Source organism: Prionailurus bengalensis, chromosome A2 (assembly GCF_016509475.1).
Source record: "Prionailurus bengalensis isolate Pbe53 chromosome A2, Fcat_Pben_1.1_paternal_pri, whole genome shotgun sequence".
NCBI lineage: Eukaryota > Metazoa > Chordata > Mammalia > Carnivora > Felidae > Prionailurus > Prionailurus bengalensis.
In genome coordinates this window covers 70,059,442-70,084,017 of record NC_057348.1, presented here as the reverse complement: position 1 = coordinate 70,084,017, position 24,576 = coordinate 70,059,442, and the positions used below count along the sequence as shown (strand labels likewise).

The 24,576-nt window shown below is 41.2% G+C and overlaps 1 protein-coding gene across 4 annotated transcripts in view; it reads left to right on the top strand.

The window, feature by feature from the left end:
* HECW1 (HECT, C2 and WW domain containing E3 ubiquitin protein ligase 1) overlaps positions 1-24,576 on the top strand; it is a 429,025-nt gene that overhangs the window by 358,110 nt on the left and 46,339 nt on the right. For all 4 annotated transcript variants that reach the window (XM_043588504.1, XM_043588501.1, XM_043588502.1 and 1 more), the window contains 7 exons: positions 5,105-5,210; positions 6,130-6,226; positions 11,440-11,523; positions 12,299-12,408; positions 17,686-17,806; positions 18,533-18,646; positions 19,468-19,620. In XM_043588504.1, coding sequence (XP_043444439.1) covers positions 5,105-5,210; positions 6,130-6,226; positions 11,440-11,523; positions 12,299-12,408; positions 17,686-17,806; positions 18,533-18,646; positions 19,468-19,620 — 785 coding nt within the window. The remainder of the gene's footprint in view (positions 1-5,104; positions 5,211-6,129; positions 6,227-11,439; positions 11,524-12,298; positions 12,409-17,685; positions 17,807-18,532; positions 18,647-19,467; positions 19,621-24,576) is intronic.

Here is a 24,576-nt window from a genome sequence, read left to right as displayed (position 1 = left end):
GCCTTGGAAGCAGCAAAGAGACAGAAGACAATGGACACCGTGTGGGAAGAAGCCCCAGGTGGTCAAGAGGTGCAAAGGAAGGGGTACCTGGGACTTAAGTTAGCAGACAGAGTCTCAGCTCTGGCTTCTCCACAGAGGAACTGTGTATCATTGCTCCTTCCTTTCCTTTCTGGGGCCTCAGTTTCCTCATCTGCAAGTGGAGACAAGGGAATTGGATGGCCAGCTAGCTCTGTGACTCTCAGAGTCCGTGGGACTTGACTCACATTATCAACACATTGGTAAGATGAACAGGAAAGCCAGTTGGGGACAATGGTAGATTTGCTGTTAGGTAAGTTGATAATGAGTATGAAAACAGCAGGATATCCAATTTGAAAGGACAGTTAAGCAGACATAAATATGGAATAATTAGACTCAGGAATAATCAATGAATTGTTTTTATAATCCATGGTTTTTTTCTGTCACATAACAGGGGCAATGGGGGATTTGCTATAGATGTTTCTTATACTACAACCTTAGGAATCAGTTATTTTCTGTTCACCTTCATGGGCCATTCTCTCGAGTGTTGCTCAGCAGTTGATATTTTTATCAATTGAATTTAAGGATAGAATTGAAATCAGTTTCTATATTCAGGATCCTAATTGATAAAAATATTTCTCAAAACCCTTAAGATAGGTTATTAAAAGAGACACTGTTAAGTGTCTTTTGGATTAGCCTTTACTTCAAGTGAACATTTTTCAGGAAGTTGGCTGAAAGCCATTATCAGGAATATAATACTTTATGCATAAAAAGATCGTTATTTGACACTTTATCCTGCATTTTAGTACAGGGTCACATCTGTCTGCAATATACAAAAAAAAAAGTACTAACAAAACAAGTCTGTATCTTCCCATAATGTCCCAAGGGAAATGGACACAGATAAATGGAAAGAGCATATAGGGCTATAAATATTGGTTTCCATCTCTCTATCAGTAAGGAAGTCACTGGAGGTCACATTTGTCTTATTTATACTGCAATTAGCAATATAAATTAACATTAATAAGGAAGGATAACAGAGCACCTAAGTTTTATTTCTTTTACCAGTTTAGAAAATCGTTAGTCATAGAAAAGTTCTGGGAGGGTACACACATGAGTGTGTTGCCTCATGAAAGGATAAGAATCTGGCAGGGAAGAGAAACTGACTTTTCACTTTAAAAGCAGAAGTCATTCTTGGTCGTTCTTTGCAGTGAGATTTTTTGATGACAAAAGTTATTTCACTGCCTCAGATGACACAGGGAAGTGTGGGGAGGTAACTTTTGCACTGCTTCTAAATTTTGGGGATATTTCTCTTGATTCCATGCAACCAATATTTGATTACAGTTTGGTTGGAAGTTTATAAAATTCAGGCACCTATGAAAATAAACTTTTGAATTATCAACAGTAAGCAATGAGTGTAGAAAACACAGACACAGGTGGGAAAGAAGTTAAAAGGTGAGTATAATTCCCGGTCTGGAGACACTTTCTGGTAACCATGGAAATAAAAAATTGAATTATGTTGTCTATGGTTCTGCATCCTATTTTACTAATACAGTACCTTGTAGACTGTCCCCATGCAATTAAAATTCTTCTATATTTATTCATATAGATCTACCACAATTTAAATCAAGCCTTTCTTTGTACATTATTTATCGCCCACTTTTCGCTTTTATAAATATGTTGAATAGCTCAAGATCTCTCTCTCTCTTTTGTTTCCTTAAGCTAATTCTGAAAACTTTGTTAATGATCTGTTTTTAGAACACAAAAGGATTCTAGAGATGAATTAAAATTCATCACTTGGGCCTTTCCTCTGAACTCACTATTTTTTTCATCATCAGATCTCCAGTGTTTTCAAAGAGAGCATTCACTGATTATTAACCCAAATTCAGTCTAAAACCTGCAATTTTCAATCACATCTTTAAAAAAATAAAACACCAGTTTACATTTCTAAATTGCAACACAGAGAGAAATTTGTTTACCAGTCACTGTAAACTATTTTCTGAGCATATCTACTTTTTTTTCTGGAGAGCTAAATGTTTGAAGTTTTCACATTTGCAATTATGATTAAAGCTATTTCAACATCAAAAGGAAAAGAAATCTTAAAAGTAGTCCCTACTGGAAACTGGGTTTTAGCCAGTCATAAAGTAGTCATAGCATGTCTGGGGAAAGGCAGGCCACTGGGGGAGTCCCTTCTTTGTCTGTCTCTCACATACATCCCTGAGAAATTCGGTAACATAGAATGTGTCAAATGCCAGGGAATTCAGTGAGTCGTATAATTTTGGTTTTAAATGGAAAATTCAAACTTCTAGTCATTTTCAGTAGTTAGGAAAGCAAATGTTAGCATCATGTTTGCAGTGAGATCCAAATCAGTTACTCAGTCGATACCTAATATTCCTCAGGATGGACCATTTCGTATTACTTTAGGGCTACAAGGATCCTAGCACATACTAAACTCTTGCCCAATCTCGGAATTCTCTCTAACCCTGTCTGGAACTGTCCTTATCCCTATAAATTCCTGGCTCCTTGTTGGAGAAGCCTGTTTCTGTTTAACCTTCCCATCCTCCAGCTCATCTGTAGACCTTCCAGTATTACTTTGCAATCACCTCCTTTGCCCTTGGCAGTTGTTTCTGTGGTTCAGGTACCCCATATGCGGCACCTTCCCCCTGGGTTGTTTTCTCCATCTCACTCGTCATTGGCCTGAAGCATATTCATCAGTCAGTCATCTACCTTTGGGGTGGCTGGCCTTCATCTGACTTCTGAAGTTTTGCAGTCTGGCTTGGTTTTGCCGGTGAACAGGTAACCTCAGGAGAAGGCACCATTTTTCCCTAAAGCATATCTGTAACACATGAATTCCCTCTGGCAGCTAAGAAGAGAAGTGAGTTTCTTCTTGTTTCAAAGCCCCATTTATTTCAGGGCAACCCACCAACAATGACACACGTTAGCCCAGGGTGTGACAGCAGACATCACCTGAGTTCTGTATTACAGTCATGCCTTCCTGAAGTCTGCTATCAGATCCACTTCCTCAGTTTCTCTCTGTAATGCATCATTTAGATAATCTTCTGCTGAGTGGTCTTTGAGATTCCTGTCTTTACAGCATCGAAAATATTTCAAACACACAATAAAGCAGACTGACATAATTCCCTCTAAGGAAAAGAAACCTAACATTTCAGTGCCAGAAAGGCTTTACATATTTATTAATTCATGGTGGAAGAAACGTAGAGACTCGGTGTTGCATATTTGAAGAGCGAGCAAACCTTTCTTTTACCACTTTGCTTTGTAACCATTTAATTGGGACTGGAAAGGGCTGTTGTCGAAGTACCTACTTCTAAATCTTGGTGGCTGGCTACAGTACCTGAGGGCTAATGACACCGAAGTGAGAAGTCCACCACAATGGCACAGAATCCATTTCCTTGTCCCTCAAGTAAGCAGTGAGCAAGGAGAAGAACCAGGAGAGAAAAGGGATGTATCTGCATCTCTGCTACTTCCAGAAGAGCAGTTCAAAGACCGCCATGTACAGACAGTGAACTGATAGCACATCTCTGCAAAGGAAGGATGTTCATCATGTCTGTGTGAAGTGTGGAAGTAGGACCCGAAGGAAAACCTGCAATTACTATGTCTTTAATTAGTAAGCCCTAAGTAATCCGTCCTGTTTGTCATCTGCACTAGGACACATGGTCTCGTCTTAAATGACCCCTTTGAGATTGACTTGACCTTTCTGGACTTTGTAGCATAGGATCTCAGTACCTCTCCTGAATTCTGTGGGAATGAATTGTATACTGGTCTCAGAGGGAGAATTTTCTCTCCCTTTTTGTCTGGATGTTTGAGCTTTTTATAAGTATGTTACAAAGTAATCTTCAATGTAATTCTTAAATGTTTTTAAAGCCTATTTTGGCATACTTTACCAAATATCATAGAATGAGTCATACTCTACAGCAAACCCATATATTTGTGGAAGATCTATACAGCCTCTGTTTAAATAGCTTACCCTTCAAGAGTCCTTTAAGAAACAGAATGTACATGGAATCACAGTAGAAAGTTCATCGTCATGCTCTAGGACTTAGGGGATTTCTGAAATTTAAAATTGAGCTAAATCAATCATCACAAATATCAGTTTTAAGCTGTGCAATTCTGTATTCCATGACGTTTTGTCAAAATGCCCATCCAAAACCAAGGTACTGGATGCAGGCTAGCAGCATGAGAGAAGTCAACAAATGCTTTGCAATCAAGCAAATCCTGGTTCTGCCTCTTACAGTTGAAAATTTTGTAAAAACTTAATTTTATCCAATCCTCAGATTTTCTGCTTGTAATATGTGGTTAATAATGCTTATCTTCCAGAATTTTGAGAAAATAAAAAGATACTATGTTAAGGAAGAGTAGCCAGCACAGTGAATGGAACAATAGGCAATTAGCAAAGAACGGCCATCTGAGGGTGCTACGTGCTGTTGGAAAGAGCAAGTCCATTCCACATTCAGTTCTGAAGTTCAGTACCAACTCTCACAAATTAAGGTCATAAACCCATCTTTATTGATAGTATTCATGTAGAATTTATTTATGTCTCTTGAACATATTTATGAAGAGAAATGTTCTTTAGTCAGTATGTTAACCTAGTTAACATTTAGGACATTTGGCACAATCACTTTCTTTCTTTTTTTTAATTTTTTTTTTAACATTTACTTATTTTTGAGACAGAGAGAGACAGAGCACGAACGGGGGGAGGGTTAGAGACAGAGGGAGACACAGAATCTGAAACAGGCTCCAGGGTCTGAGCTGTCAGCACAGAGCCCGACGTGGGGCTCGAACTCACGGAGCGCGAGATCATGACCTGAGCTGAAGTCAGATGCTTAACCGACTGAGCCACCCAGGCGCCCCATGCACAATCACTTTCTTAAAAACCCTAACATAGCACATCAACCATCCTACCTAATCTTTTTTTTAACTTGCTTATTTCAATTCATTTTGAAGATTGTAACTTCATTGCTTTTTAACTTAAGTGATATCTGGGTCTTTTCCCCCTCATATTGGAAAATTAGTATCAAAAGACCATCTGAATTTGATAATATTTCCAATGCTAACAATTTTATTTTGAAATTAGGCTTCAGAAGTCTCTCGAAACAGAGGAGCCTCTTTACTGGCCAGGCCAGGACACAGCCTGGTAGCTGCTATTCGAAGCCAACATCAACATGAGTCATTGCCACTAGGTATGTATCATGCTTTTGGGATCCTGGATACCCAGTCCTTAGCCTTGTTTTTCTTATCACAAGTCCTTTAATATTCAGGATTCTGTATTTTATTTTTCCTTTCCTATGATAAAATCTACCCCCTACCCTTTGCTTCCATCCCTCCTTTGCCCTTTTTCCCTTTCCCTCCCCTCCTTGATTTGTTCTTCCCTTTTCCCTGTCTCAGTTCTTTTCCAGACTCTCAGCCCCTTCTTTATTCCTTTCAGTGATTTGTTAGCTGAGTACAGGAAAGCATAGTTTAAATGAGGTGATGGATCTTATTGCTATTAGATGCAGTTTGTAATTTAGACCTCTTTTCCCATGTGTGTATAGGGACAAGTCAGTATAGTCTTCATTCCTAACCTCAGCCACCTCCTTCTAAAACACGTGCCACTTGTATCAAGGGAAATGAGGTAAGAAAGCCCAAGTGGATTTGGGTATTTCCATTATGACTACTGGGAAATCAACCATGGCCACAGGTTGTAAGTGTCAGGTGTTCAGAAATGGATTTCTTTGAAGTTACAAAGAATCTTTGGCCATAATAACTATGGCAAAATGACCAAGAGAAGTCAGAAGGAAGAGAGTAAAATAGCTTGTGGAAGAATGATTTTATTCTCCTTCACCTATTCACACAGGGGTGAGTTAACACCCCGTTAAGGTCTTAGAATATTAAGGATAATTAACTTAGATCTAGTTCACTTTGGTTTGATCTTTTAGAAATGACAATGTTATTATGTCACAGACAAAGAGCCCTCAAGAGCTTACATTTTTCTGATGAGTGTGCTACCTGCCCTTCGAACTCTTGCATTAATCCTGGTATCAAGTAGCTATTTTCCAACCATTAGAGAAATCATCTCTGGGCTGAAAACTCAACCACAACTTGCACTTTTGTCTGTTTCAGCATATAATGACAAGATTGTGGCATTTCTCCGCCAGCCAAACATTTTTGAAATGCTGCAAGAGCGTCAGCCGAGCCTGGCGAGAAACCACACACTCAGGTAAGGGCTTGTCCCTCACCCTGTAGCTCCAACTAGTCGTCCAGGTGGGACAACATATCTGTGGAGAGAGCATAAAAGCTTATGATGCATTTTGTTCATGCGTTTAATTATGTCTTGAATACTCCAACTGAAGGATCCAGGAATTCTAATGTTCTCTGAAGTTCCACAATGTGTTTTTATTTTATTTTATTTTCTGTGTGTGTGTGTTTTATTTTAGTCATTCTTACAGGTGTGAGGTGATATCTTACTGTGGTGTAATTTGCATTTCTCTAATAATGAGTGATGTTGAGCATCTTTTCATGTGTCTATGGGCCATCTATATGTCTTCTTTGGAAAAAAATCTATTCATGTCCCCTGACCATTTTTAACTGAATTTTTGGGGGGATTTTTGGTGTTGAGTTGTGCAAATTCTTTATATATTTTGATATTAACACTTTATTGGATGTATCATTTGCAGATATCTTCTCCCATTCACTAGGTTGTCTTTTGTTTTGTTGATGGTTTCCTTCACTGTTCAAAGGCTTTTTATTTTGGGACAGTCCCAATAGTTTATGTTTGCTTTTGTTTCCCTTGCCAAAGGAGACATATCTAGAAAGATCTTTCTATGACTGATGTCAAAGCAATTACTACCTGTATTCTCTTTTAGGAATTTTATGGTTTCAGATCTCACATTTAGGTCTTTAATCCATTTTAAATGTTTTTATTTTTAAAATATCATTGTTTAATGGTAAACCAAAAACTAGATGAACACATTAGAAAATAAACCAACAAACAAACAAAGAGTATCAAAAATATATGTTCTAACTAGTTAAATCTTACTGTCCATTAATGTCATTGTTGCATGAGTGTCTCTGAAACTGAGTCACTGCATTTAGAAAGGATAGCCACCAAAAGTGATAAAAAGGGAAAATATCCTCCGAACTTAAATCCCACTTTCTCTCCAAGATATCTCAGTATCACTCTGCTTCAGTTGACTACACAGCATTTTGGAAGCTGGCAATGCATGATGGTTAAGTGTGTCCCCTTGGAGTTCGAATTCTTGCTCCAGCTCTTAGGAACCATTGATGGAGACATGTTATTCAGCCCAAATCTGCCCTTAATCTCCTTGGAAACAGGTCACTGTGTGGGCACTGGGGAGATGCTTTTATGGGTATGTGTATAAAGGATCAGGCAAGGTGGGTGGGAATGCAGTCACTGAATGCCTCTGATTCCTTACCTCCCATTTGGTGGTCTTTTGAATCTAGTTGACAACTGTAATACTCCGCCTTGACTTCCTCAGTGAATCACCAACACCTGAAAATAGTCTCTTTGCTATTCAAATTCCTATTAATCATGCCAGAGTGGATCATTCACTGTCCTTCCCCCTCCACACACACCCTCACTGACACCTCTTTCCCTTGTGTTTTACTCTGTGTGAATTAGAACCACGTCCTCCCCACTGCCTTGTCTCAACTCCTCCCTCTTTCTCTGTCTCCACACCCAAACATCTGCCTCCTCACTTTCTCTCTTCCAGCTTTTTTTTTTTTTTAATTCTTCCCTGTCATGGCCTGTGTTTGGGGGCTCAGCATTTCTCTCCTGGATTTTGCAGGAATGTCCTAGAAGATACCGCGTATCTCTCTCACCCTGTTATAACCAGAATTACCTTATTTTGGCAAAGATTAAATTATACTACTACTTCCCTTCAAAAAAAAAAAAACAAAACACAACACCTTCCCATTGTGCGTGAAATAAAGTCAGGATTTCAAACACAGTTTCCATGGTCTCCAAAGTCTGGCCCTAACCTAACTCGCCATCCCACACTAGTTTTTTCCTTCTAGAGTCTTCTATCTCCACCAAAGAGTCTGTGTCATCTCCTACCTCTGCCTTCTGGGGAGTGGCTTTTCTCTTAAGGATCTCTTAACTCATTTTAAAGGCTCAAACCAAATGCAAAGACTCACTGACCCAGGCAAACTTTAGTATTTCTTTTACCTTGCTTTAACGGCATTCCTTTTTGTACCTCTAGGATATTTTTCCATTATCTCTTATAGTTGTCCATACTGATGTCTCCCTACAGTACATAGGTTCCTTAGAGCAGGACCTTCCATTCTTTGCCTTTGTGTCACTCTCCCCTTCAGAACCTCGTCCTCTTTGAAGAGAAGAAGGACTAATTACATTTAGAGTGAATGAAAGATCTTTAGCATGAACAGATGAACTTTCGCACAAGTGATTGTCATTTCCACTTATGTTCAGCTCTACCCATTTCATTACTGTGTCATTTATTTGTGGGCTATTCTCTGACTCACAGTACATCATAATTTAAGGGAATTTCAAGGGATTTTCAGAGGAGTTGTACTACCTGAAAATTTTCTGAGAGCTTGCTGCTCTTGAACATTTTTTATGTTTCTGATTCTACCACTAAGTAATGAGTTTCACAGCTTATTTTTTGGAGGAATTTGATCTCACCAAAGGCACTAGAGTCCCATTTAAGTTATTTTAAAAGTGAAAAATGTAATCCCCTGGGTATAAGAGTGAACTGTTTTCAAGGGAAGGGAAGCTATTTTCTGTACTTTTGCATAGTATCACATGCAATAGTGATATTTTTTAAAGGCTTTTTTTAAGACTTTTTTTTTAAAGACTTTTTAAAAGACTTTTTAAAGGCTTTGTTGCAGTGCAGAATTGTATAATTATGATTTTCCAGATATGGCGGAACTTGGAATTAGGAGATATTGGAATTGAAAAAATCTTGGCAATTATTTTGTACAGAAACTAATAACTTCTTTAAGATATGGATTCTTTTAAGGACCTGTAGACCCAAGATGAGAACCCAAATATCTCATCAAAAACAGAAGGCCCACAACGACTAAAAGGCCATGGATTTAAAGGGGGAGAACAAGAACAAGAAATTGCTCCTCAGGGAATCAGGCTTACAGGAAGCAGGAAGCCAGGCACTAGTTACCATGACTGGGCCTGTGCCTGCCCCTCGATGTACTGTGAGGGTGCATCAGCTCCATTTTACAGGTCCAGAAGTTGAAAAGAAAACCTCCTTTTCCTATGACACTGCCCAAAGGAAGAACCTCCTGCTTCCTCTGTTGTCCCCAAGTGGAGACTGTGACCCTGTTAAGCCATTGCTCATCTCAGGGAGCCATCGATCCACTGTCTTGGGTCCACAAAGTCAGTTGCTGAGTTAAAGGGTAGAGAGTGAGTTAGCAGAAAACTGTGTTCAGCAGACAACAGTGAATCATAAGGAAGCCACATGTGGAGAGGCAAGATGGAGCCAGAAAACCCAGAGGTTAATGACATCTGTTCACATTAAGGGACATGGTAGCAGTCCTCATTCATTCATTCCTCTTTCAACTAGTGCTTTTATTGTGCCAGTATTCTGAATCAGGATTGTGCTGGATTTGTGTATGCAGTAGCATAGCAAAACAGACATTGGCCCTACTTCGCATGCTATTTGCAACCTATTGAAGAAGGCAGATGATAGACAAATTTGACTTTTTGTTTTCCTTAAGTCAAATATATAGCTGTAGCATGTGTTTAAAGGCCACAAAAGACAAGATCAGAATTCAGTGATAATGATAGAAGAATGTCAAGGATTTCATTTGGATATTAAGCTTTGAGGTCTGTGAAGCCACAAAGGGAGATGTCAAGATTTCAGGCAGGCAGGTGGCTCTATTGAACTGAGCTCTGAGGAGACTTTTGCACTGGAGTTTTCCTGGTGAGCAAGGGATATATGTTGAAGGAGCAGATGGCCTTCTTGCCTTCAGAGATCTTTCCCAGTTCCAATGGAACTGGAGTTGAGTTCCAGAGGCATTTGGAGGCCCCCCAGACCACTGGGTCTGCATGAAATTTTCATATATGTGACAGAGGATGCAATGTCCTGTGGAGAGCCACTGAAAGTCTCAGAAAACTGTGTTTGGCTGATACATGGATATGCTCCATGTGGGTGGTGAGATAATAGAACTACTTTGCTGCCCTAGTAGAGTTGACCCCCTTTGGACTTCATTTCCTCAGGGACCCTGGGAACAAAGGGCAATCACTAGAATTTTCTCTCCATTTTTCCTGCAAGCAAGGAGACCAGGGGCTTACCCACATATGGGTACCTAGGGCAACAGGATAATCTGCCCTAGGGACATTGTCATTGGGAGGACATATGGATTGAAGAGTCCTTTGTGGGGCTGAAGTCAATTAACCACAAAAGTCTTCCAAACAAGAGGCCTGTGAGGTGGTATCAGGATTTAGAGGCCAAAGCTCAGGAACATGGAATCAAGAACATAGAGACCCGGAGGAAGAAACAGGTGGTGGAGGAGGCATGGTGTTTGCACTCTTGGCTAGGTTTCCACATCCTTCCTGCAAAATGATGTGTGGAAACATCTGCTCTATTTTTTTTCAAACCATTAAAAACCATTGGTTGTGGCATTTGTAATATTTGAACATTTGTTTTTGTTTTTTTAAATGTTTATGGGGAGGGAGGGGCAGAGCGGGTGGGGGGGAGAGAATCCCAAACAGGTTCCATGCTATCAGCAAAGAGCCTGATGCAGGGCTCAAACTCACGAACTGTGAGATCATGACCTGAGGTGAAATCAAGAGTCTGACACTTAACCGACTGAGCCACCCAGGCACCCCTGTAATATTTGAGTATTTGAATGTCAGAGAAGCAAAGTACAAAGTTCATTTGATCAAAATAAATGTTATTTATCTATAGACTCGGAATAATTTGCCAGGTTATAGTTGGAGGTCATGAAAGAGAGAATGCAAATTGTAATTAAACAGAGAAATTGATGCCTGTGCTCAGACTGACCTAGGGGACTCTGGTATTCTGAACACCAGACCCTCCCTTACTCAGTGTGGCATTATACATTTTCCAGCAGGCGTAAGGTTTCTCAAGAGATTTCCTCCTGCTCTTTCCTCCCATGGCTCCCGAGACACCATGAGCCCATGACAGTCCTCCAGCAGCTGTCTTTATCCATCTTCACTCCTGACTGTCATTGCCATCTGAGGTCCTATCCTTGTTGTGTTCCTCAGCTTCCATCCCTGTGTGAGTCTGAGGAAGGGTAGTCCCTAGTAGAGCATCATGGGAACCTGCAATAGAAACTTAAAATGCCACAAAACTCACTGGACGTTAGAAAATTGCTATTCAGCCATATTGACAGACAAAATGAATCAGAAAGGGATTTATTCCTTAGCTTATGTATTGGTGTGTAATTCTTATTTTCTTTCCCACATTGTTCTAGGGAGAAAATCCATTACATTCGGACTGAGGGTAATCATGGGCTTGAAAAGTTGTCCTGTGATGCAGATCTAGTCATTTTGCTGAGGTAAGGGGCTAAGCCTGAAACCCTTCTGGAAAAGCTGCTCTGGGTAGTTCTCCACTACAGCTATGACTGAAACATTCAACATTTGTTCTAGAGGATTCTAGTGACTGCAACTAAAGTAGGGCCCCACCCTTATACCTGCTCCATTGCTTTCTTTACATTTACAACTGGGGTATCAAGAACTGTGTACAGTACTTGATGGAGAATTTATTTTTGTATGATTAATTAGAGTATAAAATAACTCTGAGAATTTGCATACTGGCTTTTGCCTATCTAAGTGAACCTAAGTGCTTTTGTTGCCTTGTGAGAACTGTAACCACTATCACCCCAATTCGTGAACACTCATGGACAGAAAACTAACTTTTTTCCTTCCTTTCTTTTCTTTCTTTCTTTTTCTTCCTCTTCTCCCCCTCTTCTTCTCCCTCCCCTTCCTCCCTCTTCTTCTTCTTCCCCCCTTTGTTTCTTCCCCCTTCCTCCTCCCTCTCCTCCTCTCCCTCTTCTTTTCCTCCTCCACCCCTTCCTCCCCTTCCTCCTTCCTCCCCCTCCTCCCCTTTTTCCCTTCCTTCCTCTTCCCTCTCCTCCTCCTCTCGCTTCTCCTCCCCCTCCTCCTTCCTCCTCCTCCTTCCCCTCCTCCTCCCCCCTCCTTCTTCCTCCTCCTCCCCTTCTTCTTCTTCTTCTTCTTCTTCTTCTTCTTCTTCTTCCCCCTGCTCTTCCTCCTTCTCCTCCTTCTCCTTTACCATTTCCTTCTCTTTCTCCTTCTTCTTTTCTCACTGTGCAGTCTCTTTGAAGAAGAGATTATGTCCTACATCCCACTGCAGACTGCCTTTCATCCCGGGTACAGCTTCTCTCCCCGCTGTTCACCCTGTTCCTCACCTCAGAACTCCCCAGGTAACTTGAATATTTGGCATTCTGTATCCTGTAGAGACATCTGTGTTTCCAGATGAAGAGGAAAAAAGGTGATTATATATACATCCTCTCTCCCTTCCTCCCTTTCAATTTTCTGATTGAAAGCACACTGTCACATTGGGTGTTGACAAATTGCTGGCTCTTTTTGTAATGCCCCCAAGCTACAATGCATTCTACATTTTTAAATAATTTGAAAATGTTTTTACAAAAACAGTATTTCATGACATGTGAAAATTATATGAAATTCAAATTTCAGTGTCTATAAATAGAATTTAATTGGACCCCAGCCACACCTATTTATTTATGTATTTTCTATAACAACTTTCATACTACAACAGCAGAGCTGAGTGGTAGCAATGAGACCAGATGGCCACGAAAGCCTAAAATATTTACTATCTGGCCCTTCACAGAAAAAGTCTGCTAACCCCTGTTCTAAATTACTATTACATTCCAAAGGTACTCTGCAAGCACTTAGAAGGGAAGAGCCCTTTCTGAAACATTCTGCCTTATGACTCTGAATATTATTAGATACCAATTTTAGTAACTTTGTGTTAACGTGTAAAGGAATTACTAGGTGATATGGTTACTAGGGACCACCATTATGTACCCACGAAGCTGTCTGTCAAAGAGTTTTCTTACATGTGAAACTGTTCCCCTACAGTTTTCTTTATGTATTAGGATTAATTTACTCATATCACAGAAATTCATTATAGGTAATTTCTGTTCCAAATGAGGAAATGTATACTGAACTGTTTAGTGAAAATAAAGAAGCTTTTGTTCCTGGGTTCATCCAGATAATTAGTGTAAGTCAAATTCATACTCCCAAATGGGATCCAGACACTGGAAAGTTTTTCCTCACTTGTTTGATTGCAATACCACCTTGTTCTAAGTCTTGAGGATAAACCCAAATTTCTTTTCATAACTTTAAAAGTAAAGGGATATAGATATATAGATAAATGTAAAGGGATTTAGTTTCAAAAATCTAGTAAGGAGGGCACCTGGGTGGCAAGGTTGGTTATGCAACTAACTCTTGATTTGGGCTCAGGTCATGACCTCACAGTCATAAGATCAAGCCCCACATCGAGCTCCTCACTGGGCATGGAGCCTGCTTGAGATTCTCTCTGTCCTTCTCCTTCTAACCTGCACCTGCGCATGCACATTCTCTCTCCTTCTCTTTCTCTGTCTCTCTCTCTCTCAAAAAAAAAAAAGAAAGAAAGAAAAGAAAAAAAAACCTAGTAGATTCCTATCTCACAACTTCTAGAGTCAGAATCTGATCTTGGCTTTTGAAACCAGTGGAGAAATTCACAAGAAATACAGAATTTAGCAGTGTGCTCAGTCCCTCAGAAAGGATGTCTCACTCAGCATCACTCAGTACTGCCATAGGTTTCTAAAACTAGAATATCTTTTAGTTTGCCTCTTCCAACTCATGTCACTCAGAAATGTCTCTTAGAGTTTATTAATTGCTAAAATCTGTTTCTAAGTCAGTGTCTCCTTGTCATTTCCTCCAAACCAGTGCACCAATGACATTGCTGAGGAAATGCCCAATGTGTGCTGCCTCTGACATACAACATAATTGAGATGCCATGGCCTGGGAAAAGGAGGACAAAGAGCTTTTCCAGAGCCAGCATCAGGACAGTCAAATGTTCCCATGCACACAGGATGACTTACTTTTGGGAAGCAGACCCTTCCATTTGCGGGGACCATCATCTGCATGATGATCTGCCATTTTCTTATAGAGATTGTTCCAGCCTGATAAAGTATCTGCACTTTGGTTGAAACATTTGACACTACACTATGCTTTTAACATCATTGCATGGGGGAGATACCATATTACAAATAGAAAAATAATAGAGAATAAAGAGTTATTTGCTAAATGAGAATTACTTGTATGACTTTTATAAAAGGAATCAAGTTTCCTAATGAGGCATTACTAATACCATGAATCCAAACAATCATTCAATTCATTTTAATTCTTTATTATCCTAGCTCTGATCATGAGGTTCTAGATTACGCAATCCCAAAATTTTGATGTTAAATTTTGTAATTCTCATTTTTCTAGACTTTCATGAAATTTATCTGGGTGCTACGGAGATAGCAAATCATAGATATTTATGCCAAAGTACTTTGTAAAGCATAAATGATTAGAAAAATACATCATGGGCAGTGGTAATACCAGAAGCATAAAAATCATATTATAAAATATACTGTAATCTACTGGACAGAAAATGATACTTGCACCTACAGACTTGTATTCTAGTTCTACCTGTAGCCTGAAACCTGGGATTTCACTGAGGATACATCTTTTCAAGTGGTGGCTGTTGGTTCCCTCACACTTCAGTTGCTGGGGAGCCCAAAGGTGGGGCTGGTGCCCTTCATGTTTCCCTGCTTGTACCATTCAGGTGTCTCTCCCCCCACCCCCAGTTGCTGTCATCTACCAGCCTTTTTCTTATTCCCAAAGACTATGGTACCTGTCTCATAGTCTCCCTCTCCTTCACTGAGTCCTTCCATCATCCTGAATGACTTCAACATCCACAAGGATCCCCATTCATTTCCCTGGCCTTCTGGTTTCTAGAATTCTGGTCTGGAATGACCTTCCCCTTCCCCACCACAACCACTTGTTCCCACAGTCACCTTCCCACCCTTGTTGTCATCTCTAAAATCACTGACTCAAGCATCCTGTTCCCGTCCAACACACTTATTCAACTGCTGTCCCCGTTACTGTCCTTTGCCTTCATCAGGACCTCTAGTTCATGCACACCTCTCCCCTCCCTTCTGTCCTTCCCTTATCTGGCATAGATTCCATGGTTCATTATTTCAGTAACATCTCTGCCAGTGATATAAATTCCACAGTCCCCTCTTTTTTTTTTTTTTTTTTTTTTTTGCAGAACTGTGCCCCTAGACAAGTGTACTATCTGCATCTTCTACATCTGTGCTCAGGCGTTCTTGATCAAATTCACCTGACAGGGCAGATTATAAATTATAAGTTAGTCATCTCTCACTTCACATGGACCTTGAACACCCAAAAAAAAAAAAAAACTCTGCCACATTTCCTTTGTAAACTTCTCCACTGCAATCTCAAGTGTTTATGCTCCCCTCAAACCTCCAACCCTCTGTGTCTCTCCTAGCAAATATGTCCCTGCTCCCTTCACTGAGAAAATTGAAGCCATTAGATAAACATTTTCTCAAATGCCTGCTACCAATCCTACAAGCTTACAAAGCCTGCCTCTCCTTCTGCTCCACACCTGTGCATTAGAGGAGGTGTCTTCACTAAGGTCACCATGACATCTGGGCACACAGTTCACTGGGTAATTCTCACATTTAACACTAAGCCACATTTGACATTATTGACTGCTCTCCCTCCTAAGTCACCTCTTCAGTTAGTTTCTGTGACACTACTGTATGCATTTCATCTACTACTTTGGCCACCTTTTCAAACTCATCCTTCACTTCCTGCCATGCTCAAGACTCAGTCCCAGGTTTCTTCTCTTCTCTCTCAACCTATATCTCTTTCCAATCATCCATTCAAAGATAATGCCATCAAAGGCCAAGCTCATTATCTCCCCTACAGATCTGTTCTTCTTCCATTGTTCCCCTCTCAATGACTGTCACTGCAGTCCCTTCAATTACAAAATCTGAAGCCCACCTCTCCCTCACTACCTATGTCCAGTTCATTGCCTCCTAAACACACCTCCAGTCTGTCTACTTCTCACCTCCACTGACACCACCCTAGTCCAATTTAAGCTCTCTAAATCCACCTTATCCCTCTCATTTATTTTTGCCTCTACTTCAGAAAGACTGATGCTTTCATAACTCTAGTCTCATCATGTCAGCCCTCATGCAATGGCTGCCTATTGTGCTTAGCATTAAACAAAACTGTTTAACAAAGTAGACTTTATCCTGTTTGGTCATCTCCTGCCCACCTCTCAACGCTTGTGTTGCGTCACTCTGGTCCTTATACCCTGTGGTCCAGATAAACTGGAGCACCACTTTCCATTCTGCTGCAGTACCTTTGCACATGCTGATCCTCTACCTAGATTGCTCCTCTCCCAGCTCATCTCTTGTCTTAGTTCAATAGAGGCCTTTCCTAACTAGTTTAGTCTAATTCATGCTTACTTGTTCTTCAGCTATTTCTTAGGAAAGCCTTCCTGAACTTGTCCAGAGGGCAAGTTCTCAAAGAACATGATCTCAAAGAACTGAGTTCCATTCCTTCATGAGCAGCAATCATCTCAACTTGTAATTATATTCTCATTCCTGTGAGTTTGTTGGTATCAGTCTTCTTTAGAATATAAATTCAATACCTGGAATATAATAAGTAGTAATTAAAGGGGCTTCAATAACTAATAAATAGTTGTTAATAATATAACTATTAATTATATAATTATATATAATTATAACATACATTGTAATTATATATTATTATATATAATATATGATTATATGTAATAATATACAATTATATGACTATTAATATTATATTAACAATATAAATAATAAATAATACCTGTTTATAAGTAATAACTATTAAATATAACTATTTATTTGTTATTGAAGGGGCAAGCTGTATTTCTATCCATCTGTAAAACTTGGAAAAGAATGTTATTTTTTCCACTCCTTATTTTCATTAAAAAGTGTATAAAGATAATAAAACATTTACAAAGATCCTGAATGATATAAAAACTCTCTTCTATATAGAGTGAATGACTTATTGTTGTTGCTGTTGTTGTTGTTATTATTATTATTATTATTATTATTATAAATGTTTCTTCTATGATGCAAGGTAATCTAATTCAAATTCCTAAATGCTCTGGGCCCTACTGGACACCTATGTTTAATTTAGGATCAATATAGTTAGAGAAGTATGACATACAAATGTATTACAGTCTGACTTGCCTCATCATAGTTACAATCACTTCTTATAGTATAGAAACTTAAAGAAACATTGAGACTAGTTTGATTTATGTTGTTTTAGATTATTTAAGTACAATTAAGCCAATAGATATGCTAATCAAGGTATTTTTAAGAGAAATACAACTTGAAATGGAGTGCAAGACTTAAGTGTTTATTGTCATCAGAATTCCTTTATCTCTTTAATATTTTTTCCATTTATTATAAAAGTAACTGAAAGAGTAATGGAAATCAAGGGAAACTTCTTTGAGAAGAAAAATATGAAGACATAGGAATGTGCCTCTGGTTGGCCCTTCTTCTAACATTGCTTCACGTATCAGTGATGGCCTTCAGACCATGTGCTTCTCTCTGCAGGTTTACAGAGAGCCAGTGCAAGAGCCCCTTCACCCTACCGGAGAGACTTCGAGGCCAAGCTCCGCAATTTCTACCGAAAACTGGAAGCCAAAGGATTTGGTCAGGGTCCAGGGAAAATTAAGTGAGTGCTCCCGTGCTTATTCCTGAATTTAGAAGCTAGATTTTTCTATCCTTTTCTCCCCCATAACCTTTGTGATACTTTTTGGAGATTGGATTCCGTGGTGTGGTAATATTTATGTTCATGTAAAGGAGGAAAGAAAAAAAGTTGGGAAGAAAGAAGAAAGGAAGTTAAATTGGAAGAGAAGTAGAAAGAAAGGAAAGAGAAGAGAAGGAGGGAGAGAAAAATCAGATTTCAGGCAAAGACATATATATAAAATTAATGATAAACCTTTTCAGAAAACAAAGAATCTTGAACTGAATAAAATAATGTGTATTTCCTTTTACTTATTTTGGGGACAAATTTAACTCATTGATCAAATCCATGGATTCTATAGCTTTGTAATTGGGGTCTAAGTGAATAGTTGTATTTTTCCCCTCTAGGTTTATTATTTTTATCTTTAAAATATGAGTCTAAACTGAGGTATCCAACTTAAGAGATTCTTTTTGGAATTCATCAAAAAGAATCCTAAAAGTAGTCCAGTATGATGGAATACATCCAATTATAAAAGTGTACATGTTGTCCTTGTGCTCCCAATGTTTTGCAAAGAGCATTAAAATAAGTCCATTGCTGAACTGATGGAATCTGCACCTTGTTGGAGAGGCAGGGCACCCACAGCTCACCTAGAACACCCTCCAACATCAGAGTTTGGAGCCACCACTCACCGCCCACATGGCTTCTTCTTCCCAGGCTCATCATTCGTCGGGACCACTTGTTAGAAGGAACCTTCAATCAGGTGATGGCCTATTCCCGGAAGGAGCTTCAGCGAAACAAACTCTACGTTACCTTTGTTGGAGAGGAGGGGTGAGGCACCAGCAGTTTTATGCAGACACCTCACTCAATGTGGGCAGGCCAGAGCCACCATATCTTGGCTATTTTGCTCAGGAAAGAGCAGGATGGCTGTTAGCTTTGCCCCAAAGTGATTCTGATCATGTCCTTCCAGGAGGTCTTTCTCTCTCCAGGTATTGCCAAGCTTTAGATTTCATGTTCTTCAAAAGCCTAAGATTATTGACATGTGCTAGAGTCTGAGGTTATACCCTTATACTGTGCATGAGCCAAAAATACAGACTTAAGCTGTTGGATCTTCATTTTTTCAGGTGGCATACACTTCTGAATATCTGATCACAGAGCTCCTCCTCCTAGAACACTCATACACCACTACATACCAAATTTTTCATAGCATTTCAGTGATTTCATAGAAAACCATCTCAACAGTGGAGGATCAGCCTACCTAGGAGGGTATATCAAAACAAACTGGGAAGTTCTTTCAGTTCATACACATGCACTATCACGGGAAATTCTTTTATGCCTCTCACAACAAAGTCCTTCTTTTTAATGGACCAGCTGTGTGGTTTGTACAATAGGTGTTATATGATTGAAAAAAAGGTTAAGAAATACTGCCCTAAGGGTTTATTCATGGACATCTAGTAAGCAACATCCCTACCAATTACTGCATCCTCACTTTCTACAGCAAGTTATGCTTCTGCAGGGATCCACTGTAAAGAAAAGAGGCTGCTCTCTGCTTTCCCTGCACTGAGTCTGAAAGAACACACTAGAACCTGGATAGAAACAGGCCCCCACCTCCCGCATGTAACGAACTTCCCGGGCCTCTGCTTCCTTTGCAGTCTGGACTACAGTGGTCCTTCGCGAGAGTTCTTCTTCCTTTTGTCTCAGGAGCTCTTCAACCCTTACTACGGACTCTTTGAGTACTCTGCAAATGATACCTACACGGTGCAGATCAGCCCCATGTCGGCATTTGTGGAAAACCATCTTGAATGGTAAGATCTGGAAGGCTGGCTTTCTGTGCTTTAAGTTCTGGTCTTTCCTGGTCAGGAGTCAGTAGGATTGTATTTCTTGAGCAGCACTATTTCCTGTTTAGAGCAGAGGCCAGATCTTATGAGGGGTGATGAGAGTGAACAGCAAAGCCCTAGAAGGAAGACTGTTAATTTTCACCCAAAACATGAAATAAATTACTAAAGACACTGCAAATTTACTATCAATTGCAAATTGATGTAAAATCCAGTAATTGCCTTCTGAGGAAACCCTAAGGTAAGTAGACACAGTTGAATGTTGAAATTTTTACTAAATATTGAAAACTCTACTAAAATCATTAGTCCTCAGTGGAGGCTTCTTAGAGGTATTTGTGGGTTTGAATTCTTTTTACTTTGGACCAGAGGTTTTAGCACTGTGGACATCAGCTTCTGCATCTTACTGGGAAATAAGGCTGTTGGGCCAGGTGCTCTCTGAGCATCCTCCTGACTTGAAAATCCAATCTCTCTTTTGTTCTCTTTTATTGAGGCATATTACCACTTAGATGTGTAAGAAGATAAGCATCAGTCAACACAATGCAATTCTGTGGGTGAGATACCTCAGATATGGGTATTAGAAGTCTCCAAAAAGCCACATAGGACATCTAGGTTGCAAGCTTTTTCCTGCTGTGGCACCACCACACCTGGATTGAAAATTACCCCCACTCTCACTGCAGGTGCTCCTGCTGTTAAGAGGGAAATGAGTCCTGGAAACTGCAGATGTGGGTTCTTATCTGGCATTGCTTGTTTATGATGTGTTGCAGCAGCTACTGGCAAAGGGAATTCCTGGGGTGATACGTGGCCTCCTGGGCTCAGAGCCCTGATCCCCGCATTTTGGTTTACAGCATCCGAATAACCCACCTCTGCTGAAGCTTCCAGCTATTGCACACGTCCTCTCTCTCCAAAAACTCTGAGCTCTGAAGTTCTTGAGCTGAGGCAGCATTGTGTCTACATCAAGTGTTTGACATAAGGGAAGAACCAAAGGTTGCCCTTTGTTGCTCCTTTTCCTGTAATTTATCAATGAGTGGATGTTGAAGTCTGTGAGGCAGAAACACAGAGACAGGGCCGGTGGAGCAGGCAAGTGGCCCTTAAGGGGACTTATGACCCTGACAATTGAATGCCAGCTCTGACTTAGGTCATATCAGGCAGGGTTCATTCCAACAGTAGAAAGTGCTGTAGTGCCCGTGGCACAAGAGTACCTACATACACAGATTATACTGTGAGCATGAAATTTAAGACGGTGCCTTAGAAGTCATGAATGAGAATGAGCAATCAATAAATATTTTCATCAAATATGATACCACATATGACTATGCTAAGGTATTGTGGGGATGCTTCATGAATTTAGCAATTATAAACCAAGTATGTACTATGTGTCAGGATGATATAAAGGTGAAATTGTGGAGTGGGAGTGGGAGAAACACAGGAGTAGACCAAGAGCTACGCTACAGTGTCCTAAATGCCAGGTTATACCTACTTAACGTGCATGTGCATTTGTGTGTGTTAAGTCTGGGGTGCATATATAAGCCCGAGAACTGTGCTAAATCACAGGAAGAAATGTCTCACTCCACCCAAGGTAGGGGGTGGGGAGTAGGAAGTGAACCCAGTATATCTTATAAAAAAAGGGGATGATTAATTGCACCAAGTCTTAAGGAACAGTTAAACAGGAGACTCAACAGAGAAAGGGAGAAAAGACCTTCGCAGAAACCAAAATGGGAAGTAGGAATTGAAAAGCATGAAAGGGAACGGAGCCTTCAGCAAGCAGTGAAGACAGATCAGAGCAGAGAATGACCTCGGGGTTGTGGTGGGAGGTGAGGCTGGGGACGGAAGGGAGAGGCAGATGACCCTGTATGGAGAATGCTGTCACTGGATTTGTGGTTTTGAAAAACAAATCTTGCTATAGCATGGAGACACATTTGAGGAGGTAAGGCTGGAAAGAGCAAGGCTAGCTATAAAGCTGTTGATGAGTCAAGGGGAGAAATAGAGGTTCAAACTCAGGCAGAGGCAGCATCTGAAAAAGGAAGGGACTGACTTCAGGGACATCCTGGAGGGAGAAGAGATGAAGTTAGTTTGTTCACGGACAGAATGTAGAGGTGAGAGAGAGAGAAAAGTATAGCATGTGTCTGGAGTTCCCGGTTGGGTGGGCTGATACTGCTAGCTGTAACAGGAGTTATGTGAAGTAAACAATATTTAGAGGAAAGATGAGGAATTCACTCTTTTACAGGTAGTTTGCAGTTTCTGTTATAAAGACAGATAGATTGATGTATTATGTAACTGGAACTAGAGCCCTGGTTGGCAGGAGAGCATCTGGGCTAGAAATTGAGGTTTGGAAGACAGCCGAGTGACTTAGCTGTGAGAGGAGGTGAGAGCCCGCAGAGCTTGGGTGGAGGGCCAGCAGAGCAGAGAACCATGGTGAAGTGGACAACATGGATGTGCCAGGTGTGGGCAGAGTCGCGGGTCCCTGAAAAAGCTAAGAAGGAGTGGGCAGAGAGCTGTGCGCGTAGGATGAGAGTGACAACAGAAGGAGCAGCCTGGTGGAACAGGAGGTGCTCAGGGGAGACCTGCTGCGGCAGGGAGAGGAGGGCTAGAGGGGTGGAAGCAGAGGGGGTGTGCAGGCAATAGAAGGGGGGCTCCAGGGCTCCAAGGCTCCAGAACATATGATTCAGTGAACAGAACTGAGGTCATCAAGGAAGTAAGAGCGTTGAGATGACCAAGGGAGCTGCATTTGGATGGTGGCACAGGGTCACGGGGTCAGCTCTATGGTGGCATTATGGGGACTCAACATTTTGAAGAAAACCTTGCAGTTGAGCATGTTTTCGTGCAAACAGGGAGTGAGGCTACAGATGGAGGTCTAATGAGAAGCACAGAAGACTTGCTGGACTTGTGACCTGCTCATGTGCTACATGAGGGTGGCCTCAGTCACCTGCCACTGGATAAGGTGGCTGGCCAACTGCCTGGCCCCTGCTGTCAATCTGGCTGGTTGCCCTCTGCTCATCTCTGGCACAGAGGCGCTAAAGATGCTCTATCCATGTGTGAGTTACTTCACTGCATTGAGAAAGGAAACTGGCTATTTGGGGATATTGCAGGCAGTAACAGAGTTCTCTGGATGACTCCTTCAGAAAGGTCAAAGGCCTGAAAATGACTGCCCTGGAGGTGCTAGCTAACCTCGTCTCTCCAAAGGAAGGGATGTGAGGACTTCCGCCTGAGGACGTTCCCAGTCTCCTTGAGGATATTTACTGTTTAGCTTGGAACAAAATTGCAGGTAGCTTTCTGAGCAGCTAGCAGTCTATACAGAGCTCATTCAGATGAGTTCCCTGTGGTGCTGCACGTTGCACAGCAAATTGTTATAAAGTGAGCAGGGACCTCTCCTCTGAGGTGAGGCTGAAGCTCTGAACCTCCAGTCCCTCTAGCCCTGGGCTGGTGGAGACAAGGGATGCAGAACCAGCACAGGCGCCAGATCGTATGGTGAAATTCACGTGGAGTCAAACTCTTCTCTCATCCTCACCTTGGGGGTCCTGGGAGCAGGGAACAGGTTTCCTTTGGGCGGTCATGGCCGTGGCTGAGCAAACCTGAGACACTGGGGCACAGCTTGCTTTAGCTTTGGGAGGGAAGCCTTACTGGGTTGTGGGCATCTCAGCCAAACGGTGATGCTGCAGCTATCCCTTCGGGGTATTTTCCTACCAGCCATCCTTTTGTCTTGTAGCAATGGTTTTACAAAGAAAACTGAGCACCCTCAAGTACTAGGTTAGCTCTTTGGCAGGCCTTATACGGAGGGGCGCCAAAGAGGGCTCACACCTTGATATCACTCTAGGCCTTGCACAATGTGTGGGCAGTGAGTGGGTGCTGAGCCCCCCCCCCCCGAGGCTTTGTCACTGTCACCCTTGCAGCCAGGAGGTTGACAACACTGAGGAAACCTGAATCCCGAGTTCTCAAATCTGATGGCCCAAGCAGGTGCTACCCCCCCCCCCAACCTTGGGGAGAGCTGTGGCTGATCTTAGACCTAGGTGCAAGGCTCTCCTTCCTTCCTTAGTACCCAGGACATTTTATCCCACCACCCACATGCCCAGTTTTTAGAAAGATGATTCTTGATGTGACCAATACATCACACCTAAGAAAACAGATCATAAAGATTAGGAGACCCATCACGGTCACAGCCTTGACTTTGTAAAGCTGGAAATTGTTCCTGATGTAGAACAGGCCTGTGCAGGGGTCTGCCGGGGAGGAGGAGTGACTCCCACCCCCAGCCCTCCTTTTCACTATATACACCAGAAATGAAAAGTGAGAAAATTAGTCAGCTTTGCAGGATTCAAACATCACCCAGGCTTGAAATGTTACTCAGGTGTGGCTGGAGGAGGCATCCTTGAACTGGTCACTTTTTGCTCATTTGTTATTCTAGTCTTTATCTTTCTCTGGCCTTCTTCTGTGTCTCATACTCTGTTTTATGTGATTCCCCCCTAGAAAGTAAACTCCATTGGAGCAGAGACAGATCCATCTTATTTTATTTTAGCACACACCTGCTACTTTGAGGTGTTTGAAATAACATGTCTTTGAAGATTGGCTTCATAAATGAGTATTGTTCCACAAGCCACACCTTCCTTGTACCAGAGCCATTAATATAGAGGGCTCATCCCTTCCATGTGCAATTAATTGCTCAAAAGTCACACTTCTTTTTAAATCATCTATGGCTTTAAAGCTCTTACAATGTCAGCAGTAAATGCACATGTCCCCTGGGAGCTTTGCACTCTGCTCGGTGCCCAAACTCTACCTGTTACTGACAGAAAGCCTCCATCTCTTCTCACACTGCTCAGGGCCTCTCCATCAGTCACTTGCAGGCCAGGAACTACCCAAAGAGATGGGCAGAGGGGCCTTCCCTGCAAGCTCCCACCTGACTGCAGCCACTTGAAATTCTCTGGCTCCTGCTTGCTA